The sequence below is a fragment of the Bombus vancouverensis genome, chromosome 8 (assembly GCF_051014615.1).
Source record: "Bombus vancouverensis nearcticus chromosome 8, iyBomVanc1_principal, whole genome shotgun sequence".
In the NCBI taxonomy this organism is placed as follows: Eukaryota; Metazoa; Arthropoda; class Insecta; order Hymenoptera; family Apidae; genus Bombus; species Bombus vancouverensis.
In genome coordinates this window covers 1,073,304-1,082,147 of record NC_134918.1, presented here as the reverse complement: position 1 = coordinate 1,082,147, position 8,844 = coordinate 1,073,304, and the positions used below count along the sequence as shown (strand labels likewise).

Below are 8,844 nucleotides of genomic sequence, written 5' to 3'. Positions count from 1 at the left end.
TCCTCTTCATTAATTTGTTCACATGCCCATATTGATATCACGTAAATGATTTTGTGTTGACATCAAAAAAGTTGTCCGAGGGCGTGACTGTGTCTATAAGTACTGTCAGAAATGAAATTTCCTCTCTGTTACTATATGTACGTGTCTATACATATATGTACCTATTTATATAGTTAAGTTTTGAACATTACTTTGAACATCTTGTTATTTATGTTTGGTCAATAGTCATTATATTTTGTGTTCTGTAATGTTTATACGAATGTTTTATACAAGCGAAGATTTCCTGTTTAATTCTAATGATGGGTAAATGTGTATTTTGCAAAAATTTTAGTGCAACATTACACAAGTACGTAAAGATAACATAACCTCTATTCAATTTTCAATAATCATGATATTTTCTGTTTTAATTTCTATACAATTATATGTAGATTTCCACAAGATGAAGCATTATGTAAACAGTGGGTCAAACTAATAGGCCTGGAAGGATGGAAGCCTAAAGATAGTAGTTTATTGTGTTCTGATCACTTTCCTGAAGTTAGTTTTGTAGTGCATTATAGCAATAGAAAACGTTTAAAACCAGGAATTGTCTCTACAATTTTGATGAAGAAGGCAAAGTTTAAAAAACAAGGGAACGCTTTGTTGGAAAAAAATTACAGAAGTAAAAAACTGTTTATTTGTTCATAACAGTTATAAAAGCAGTATCTGTTATGAAAATATACATTGAGAAATTGATAATTAATGTACTTCAATGTATTTTTTCTATAATTCCTCTGTTGTTTTACATGTAGATACTCTCATTGATACATCTACAGCTGTTCCTATGTTCAAGCTGTGCCTATGATTTTTGTAAAAGAAGAGAACTATGAACCACAGAGAAACATAGTACTGGGAAGTAATTGTAGAGGTGAGAAACTGTATCTTTGTTGATGAAATGTAAAAATGACAGTTTCTTTGTTTCTTTATGTTAGCTTATATATGTCGGAGATGAAAGAACACCGGAGCCTTTGGAATTTTGGATAATCCCGCAACATTGTAACCTAGAGTCTACTATAGCTGTAATTGAACAATTGTAGTTATTCAACCCGATTGTAATTGTTCGAGAGTCGTGATAATGAGCTTGGGCTCGAGGCGACAGTCAGTCGCCGAACGTAGCCGCGGTCACGGGATGAACGCTTTGTCTAACAAAGGTATGGAGTAATTCTATAGCTCTCCTTAAAAGAAATATTCGTGGCGACACGCGACAGTAAACATTCCAACGGTTTCTGTCCTGTGGCTCGCCACACGCAGACCCTATTCTTCGAGTAAGATGATTGCCAGATGTCGATGCGTCTCCGCAGTACATGTTCGGCTAGCTCGAGGGCCCGTTATAAATCTTAAGGTTTAGTTAACTAAAGTCCTTCAAACAGACAAACAATCTTTGTCCCAACTACGGGAAGATAGGGGAGACATATTTTTCAACGAGCGGCGTCTCCCACTAGCAACTTTCCCTCGAGGGCGGCTAGCATCTTTTTCTAACCACCGATATGGAGATTGACCAATTAGCAGCAACGCCAATTTCCCTTACTTTCTGAACGAAGGCTTTTCTCGACAAATCCGATGATCTCGTGTCCTTAGATATACCCCATTATAGTTTTCCTCTGTGGCATGATCGGGACGGGAAAGACATTCTCGCTCACGATCTCATTGATGAAAGGAGTAACTCTTTACGACCAGTGAATATTACGCGTCCGACTTAGATTTTGTGAGTACGTTCATCTATCATCCCGTCGACCGCGGATTCGTTATTGAACCTAGGATCATTGTCATTAGTTTCTAGAGTACCTAACTACCGCGGTTACTTGTCCGGTTCTATAATAATCGTATTTGCACTAGTCAATGTCTTCTCTATTGCATAACGACAACGTGTAACCCAAACGAAGATTCGTTTCACGCCCCTAACCCTAATTCTAATGTAAACCCGACATATATAATAAATATTTTTTTATATACATTTAACTTAACATAAAATTAAATATAATTAGTGCTTAAATTCGGAATTTATTAATGTAGTTTAATACTTATTTAATAGTAATATATATTTATTTAGTGTACATATATATGTATGTCGGGTTTACATTAGAATTAGGGTTAGGGGCGTGAAGCGAGTCTTCGTTTGGATTACACGTCGTCGTCATGCAATAGAGAAGACATTGGCTAGAGCAAGTACGATTACCATAGAACCGGACAAGTAACCGTGGTAATTAGATACTCGAGAAACTAATGACAATGATCCTAGGTTCAATAACGAATCCGCGGACAACGGGACGGTAGTCGTACGCACTCGCAGAAATCTAAGTCGGATTCTGTGTTAATATTCGCTGACCGTAAGGCGTTAATCCTTTTTGTCGATGAGACCGCAAGAGAGAATGACTTTCCGTCCCGGTGATACCCCAGAAGAAAACTATGACGGGGTGTGTCTAAGGACACGAGATCATCGGATTCGTCGGGGACATCCTACGTTCGGAAAGTAAGGGAAATTGACGTTGCTGCTAATTGGCCAATCTCCATATCGGTAGTTAGAAAAGGATGCTAGCCGCCCTTGAGGGAGGGTTGCTAGTGGGAGGCGTCGTTCGTGGAAAAATAGGTCTCTCCTGTCTTCCCGTAACTGGGACAAAGACTGTGTATCTTTTTCTTTTTTTTTTTTTTATTTATTTGTTGAAATTACAATCAATTCTCGCGTTGAGAATTTTCAGTAACTTTCTGGCGTGGCGCAGTGACATGGCTGTTTATTTACAATAAGTTAATACTTATTATAGATAGGTATAATTTATAAGTATTATAAGTAAGTGCATATGCTTAATTTGGATAATTAAATGAATCTAACGTTTAGGTCTAGCGGGTAGTGCCTCTTCAGCCTGCGAATCTGGTCCGTCGTATCGAGTAGTCCAGTGATTAGGGGGTTTCGGTGTTTGTTGACTCTTTTGCTATATCTGTCGCTATATTTTGCTATTTCCTCTTTGACTGTAGGTATCTTGAGGTCGCGATGGATGGTTTCGTTGGTAACATACCAAGGTGCGTCTATTAAGGCTCTTAGCGTTTTCGATTGGAATCGTTGTAGTATTTCGATGTTGGAGTTACTTGCTGTTCCCCATAGTTGGATTCCGTAGGTCCAGACAGGTTTTATTACGGTCTTGTAGAGGGTAATTTTATTCTGTATGTTTAGTTTGGAGCGTCGGCCCGTGAGCCAATAGAGTTTTTTTAGTTTGTCCTTTAGTTGCTTCGTTTTATCTGAGATGTGTGTCTTCCACGTTAGTCTCCTGTCCAGGGTCATGCCCAGGTATCGGACTGTGTCCCTGCTAGGAACTGTTGCATTGTTGATGGTGACCTGGGGGCAGGTTTGTTTTCGGAGCGTGAAGGTTACATGTGAGGATTTCTTTTCGTTGACTTTGAAGCCCCATTTGTGAAACCACTTTTCCATGGAGTCGAGACTTCGCTGGAGAGTGGATGAGGCTATTACCGGGTCTGCGTGGGTAGCTAATAGCGCTGTGTCGTCTGCAAATGTCGCTATTGTTATATCGTTTGATATAGGTAGATCGGCAGTGTAGATGGAGTACAGTAGGGGTCCGAGGACACTACCTTGGGGTATGCCGGCTTCTATTGGGAATGTTGCGGAAGTGGCGTCTAGGCATTTAACCATGAATTGTCTATTGGTTAGGTAAGATTTTAGGATGGAGTAGTAGGGGTGAGGTAGGATCTTTTTAAGCTTGTATAGTAGCCCTTCATGCCATACTTTGTCGAATGCCTGTTGGATGTCTAAGAAAACCGCTGAGCAATATTTTTTCTTTTCGAGTGTTTAAGACTGTGTATCTGTTGAGAGATTTTAGGTAACTAGATCTTAGTGTTTATAACGGTCCTCGGGCTAGCCGATCACGTACTGCGGAGACGCGTCGGCATCTGGTAAACATCCTGCCCGGAGAATCTGCGTGTGGCGAGCTACGGGACAGAAACCGTTGAAATGTTTACTGCCACGTGTCGCTACAAATCTTTCTTTTAAGGAGAGCTATAGGATTACTCAATGCCTTTGTTAGATGGAGAGTTCGTCCCGTTGACCGCGGCCACGTTCGGCGACTAACTGTCGCCTCGAGCCCAAGCTCATTGTCACAAGTCTCAAACAAATACAATTGGGTAAAATGACGGCAAATCGTTTAATTACAACCGTAGGTTTTAATTACAATGTTTTTATGGATTTTCCCGAGGTTTCAGAGGGAAGCCACCAGTGTCCTCTTATCTCCGACATATATATATGTCGGATCAGGATTCGAATTTTGGGCGCGCGACGACTCTTCATGTGGACTAGCCATCGTCTCACAAAGCCGAGATTTTATTTACACGTATATACAGGTCTATCACTAAGCTTAACAAATAATAAGTACAACTAATAATAAGTCTAACAAACACTAAGCCTAATGAATAATACGATCTACGAATAATTAAATTAAATAATACTATTAGCAATGTTTGAGTTCAAACGAATCCACGGTCACCGGGATAACTCCTTACTAAGCGAAACTAACTTAGACGCAAATGCGATCGTCGAAAAAGCTCGATGTATCACTCTCCAAGGCAATCGCAAGAATGCCAGCCTCGTGGAGATTTTTCTCCCTGTACGATTGCATTTTGTTTTCTATACCCGTTTGGAAGCATCGAGAAGGTTCCAAACGCCGTTGCTAGGCACACTCGTTGGAAGCATCGAGAAAGTTCCAAACGCCGTTGCTAGGCAGTTTCTGCCTGGAGTTTTGGTTACTAAATACAATGTATGTCCCATTGCATCGGCACCTCCGAGGCAACATCACACGTGGCTCGGCCCGCTCTCGAGGCCGCATGCCGCCACAACCACATTTCTCGGAAAACACATACAACCACTCCAGACCTCCGTTAGATAAAACATCCATCCCGTGACCGTGGCTACGTTCAGCGACCGATTGTCACCTCGAACCCAATCTCGCTTATTACAAATCTTAAACAATTACAACTATAATAAAATCTAGGCTAAGGTACTAGAGGATGTTCCCAAAATTTCCAAGGAAGGGCTTCGGCTTTCCTTTCATCTCCGACATATATATACACATATGTATGATTTTTGTTTCCAGATAAAAGTGAAGGTGTCTTCGCATGATCTTCAACAATTAAAAAAGTTCTTGAAACAAGTAGGGCTATAAAATGATTGATTTTCCTAGAAGTGGCAAAGAGATACGTAAGTTGAAATAAGTTTCAAATATACTACTTACTTCGATTACACACAATGCCCAAAGTATGGATATATCTTTCTACCTAGATGCACTATTGTAAAAACCAAGGTTCTATCATTTATGGGAGATGTTAATGAATGATCCAACTTGGTGTGATATAAAATGTTAATATTCCAGGACTAAAACCTCTACATACAATACTGAACATTATTTCTTATTGCAGTTAATGAGAATTGTTTCTCATATAATACACTAACGGGCGCAAATCCAATGGAGAAGGACCAATCTCTAACTGCGTATGAAATAGTTCTCCATGATCATAACTATGAAAACACCCCACAAAATACAAAGAAGAACTTGGACAATCTTAAAATAAAGCTAATCTCTATAGTAAAAGAAAACAAGGCATTAAAACAACGAGTTGTACGTCTGAGAAAAAGGGTGGAGACTTTTATAGAATGTAGTAAAAGACCTAAAACAAAGAAAATATTTACGCGATTCTGCGTAATATTACTTTCCGCGCATGAAGATGCTTCATTAAAATTGTTCAGTCGCATGTTAAGAAATAAAAATAGTAGAGGCAAATTTATTCGAGATAAGTATCCTCCATACTCTCCTATTTGCTCAGCAGTGGAATGTTGAAAGTAACTGCAAATACTTCATCTGTGCTACAATCGACTCGAATCTATGTGGATTCCCAAAAGAAGAAGCATGCAAATGAAATTGCAACAAAATTAATGTTAATTATATATATAAATTTTATTATTTCTATTATTTTAGTCTTTGTATATTATTATACATTTTTTACATTATTTATTTATTATTTAGGAACTTTAATGTTTTTCATAATTTATTAATAAGCTACATGTAAATTATTTATTAATTCTGTACGATCAACATTATGTTAATTCTGTTCAATTATACACACAAAATATTTCAATTCTACATTGTATTTCATATACGAGTGTGTTATACTTCATATATTAATATGTTGTAAATTGTGAAAAGACTAATTTATTTTTATATTATTATTAATGTTATTTAAGTTCAAGATTAATAAATTTATGTTAATAATATTTAGCTGAATTTAACTTTGCTTAATGCTTTTGTTAAAACGTAAGAAATACATATCCACATCTTTATACATAACAATAAAGCACATGATAAAAATGTTTGCAAATATTTTAAATTTACTTCTCCCTTTTTGCGGATTTCATTAATCATTATTTTTGTATGTACCTTCATAATAATATTAAATAATGCAAAAATTTTCATTACTGTGAAAATAAGAGTACTGTATCTTGAAATTAATCTGAATTTCTAAAAATCGAGCGCATTGAAAAAACGTTGCCAGATTGCAGATTTTATAATCGGAAATCAATCAGATTAATTTTTTACTGAGTTTTATAATAGTATTAACTAATATGTTAGGTTTCATCTTTTCGAAAACACGTAAGGACGTCGTTCCTGTATTTTTGATTCATCGATTCTATTCTATATAATTTTATAACAGTATTGACTAGTATATCAGGTTTTATCTTTTCGAAAACACGTAAGGACGACGTCCCTTCATTTTTATTCATGGATTCTATTGGAAATCAATAGCCAAAATGTTGATTTGTTAATTAACATCATTAACTATATCTAGATAACCATAAATAGTGATTGCGAAAATAAGAGTCAAAAAATGTTTCTGTAATCTTGTAATACCGTATACTGTACATCTATATTTCGTCTGCTATATCACTGGTATCATTGATGAATATCATATGTATATATATATATATATATTCAGTGTGTAATGTATTCCAGTGTATACATATTTATATGAATGAATTTTTGTAGTTTAAATTAAAAAATGTCTGCTCTAAGCTATCAGTTACGTAGCGCCATCAGTTACGAATTAGGAACTACATGCGGTGAACTAAGTATAACCTATATCGTTCAAGAATCTTTGAATGCACGTGTATTCTTTTACAAGTATAATTTGTAAACATTTAAATGACTTGAATTACAATATCTCTTTACAAAACGTACTAATATAAAAGTATATATAAAATATAGTATAAAAGTAATATAAAAACAAAATGCAGCACGACGACGTGAGTACATTAAAAACTGCTTATATTTTTAATATTTCATACAATGATAAATTGTTTTAGGTCGTATGGAGCGTCATCAATAAATCCTTCTGTTCTTTTAAAGTAAAGTATGTATGACTTAAAAAGCAGAATAATGGTTTTGTGTGATTGTGATATAATTTACTCTTTACTTTTGTAGTACAAAGTCGCAGAGGTTTTGTCGCAATGAATATAATCTTACGGGTTTATGCAGTAGAGCGTCTTGTCCTCTTGCAAACAGTCAGTATGCTACAGTTAGGGAAGAAAATGGTATTATTTACTTATACATGAGAACAGCAGAAAGGTAAAAATTTAACTTAGATGTTATATTCTTTCAAAACTGTCTAATATTATTATTAATTGTACATTCTATTCCTTATAGAATACATTTCCCAAAGAATGCGTGGGAAAGGGTGAAGCTTTCCAGAAATTTTGAAAAAGCAATACAGCAAATCAATGAAAATTTATTGTATTGGCCTGGTTTCATAAAAGCAAAATGCAAGCAAAGATTTATAAAAATTACACAATACCTCTTACGTATGAGAAGAATAAGATTGAGAAGACAAAAACAAATTGTACCAATTCAAAGAAAAATTGAAAGGAGAGAAAGACGCAGAGAAGAAAAGGCTCTTATAGCTGCCAGATTAGAAACTGCAATAGAAAAACAACTTATGGAAAGATTAAAACAGGGCATGGTACACATTCTTCTCCTTATAATTATACATATAAATTTTAATATCTAAATTTTCTTCTTCATCGTCATTTTTCTTTCAGTATAATGATGTTTACAATTTCCCACAAAAAGTGTTTGACAAAGCTGTTGAAGCTGTTGAAGTTGAAGGTGAAAGTGAGGCTGAGAGTGAAGGAGAAGAAGAAAAGGAACAAGAAATTGAGAAAGAAGTAGAGTTAGAATTAGAAGCAGATGAGAAGGAGAGAGAAAGAGAGGCAAATACACCTCATTTCATAGAAGCAGAAACTGATGACGAAGATGAGGACGATAATTTTGATATTCAAGAAGTATCTATGGTAATTTGTCCTTCATTTAGATATAAATATATGTATTATCCTCGTTTAAATATGAATTACTGAGTGTTACATCGCCATTTTCTGTTTAATATTAATTAATCCATTTTAACAGGATGAGGACAGTGATTCAGGACAAAAAGAGGAGATTGAATTATCTGACGACTTTGTATCTGACAATGATGATATTGAAGTAACTAATATTATAATCTTTTACTTTTATTCTTATTTATAATACGATTGCATTTAAAATTATCGTGTTATTATAGGATCTGGTACCTACAACCAGTAAAAATGCGAAGAAAGTAATTGTCAGGAAACAGAAATCGCAAAAGAGAGTCCGTCCAAGGGTCGAAATTGAATACGAGATGGAACAGGAACCATATGAAAGAGATCAAGCGAGATAAATTTTCAGTTAGGATATTTGTAATTATATTTCTAATAAAATTAAAATTATTCTATACTTTTTCAGT

At 35.5% G+C, this 8,844-nt stretch overlaps 2 protein-coding genes across 2 annotated transcripts; both read left to right on the top strand.

Moving 5' to 3' along the window:
• Window positions 1-299: 299 nt before the first annotated feature.
• Window positions 300-841, top strand: LOC143303101 (THAP domain-containing protein 3-like). Its single transcript, XM_076621122.1, has 3 exons — window positions 300-346; window positions 429-658; window positions 789-841. The coding sequence occupies exons 1-3, from the start codon at window positions 300-302 to the stop codon at window positions 839-841; spliced, it is 330 nt and encodes a 109-aa protein (XP_076477237.1).
• A 6,294-nt stretch (window positions 842-7,135) lies between these two features.
• On the top strand, window positions 7,136-8,834 carry Rbm13 (RNA-binding motif protein 13). Its single transcript, XM_033348101.2, has 7 exons — window positions 7,136-7,330; window positions 7,391-7,437; window positions 7,509-7,652; window positions 7,731-8,043; window positions 8,123-8,374; window positions 8,487-8,564; window positions 8,641-8,834. The coding sequence occupies exons 1-7, from the start codon at window positions 7,316-7,318 to the stop codon at window positions 8,776-8,778; spliced, it is 987 nt and encodes a 328-aa protein (XP_033203992.2). The 5' UTR covers window positions 7,136-7,315; the 3' UTR covers window positions 8,779-8,834.
• Window positions 8,835-8,844: the final 10 nt, after the last annotated feature.

What these genes read in the sequence shown, in the direction of transcription:
- Rbm13 (XM_033348101.2), top strand. An exon ending in TACATGAGAACAGCAGAAAG is followed by an intron (nt 7,653 to 7,730) that starts GTAAAAATTTAA and finishes TATTCCTTATAG; the next exon opens with AATACATTTCCCAAAGAATG. An exon ending in ATATTCAAGAAGTATCTATG is followed by an intron (nt 8,375 to 8,486) that starts GTAATTTGTCCT and finishes CCATTTTAACAG; the next exon opens with GATGAGGACAGTGATTCAGG.
- LOC143303101 (XM_076621122.1), top strand. Translation starts at nt 300, where the DNA reads ATGGGTAAATGTGTATTTTGCAAAAATTTTAGTGCAACATTACACAA. An exon ending in TTTAGTGCAACATTACACAA is followed by an intron (nt 347 to 428) that starts GTACGTAAAGAT and finishes AATTATATGTAG; the next exon opens with ATTTCCACAAGATGAAGCAT. An exon ending in GTTGGAAAAAAATTACAGAA is followed by an intron (nt 659 to 788) that starts GTAAAAAACTGT and finishes TTTTACATGTAG; the next exon opens with ATACTCTCATTGATACATCT.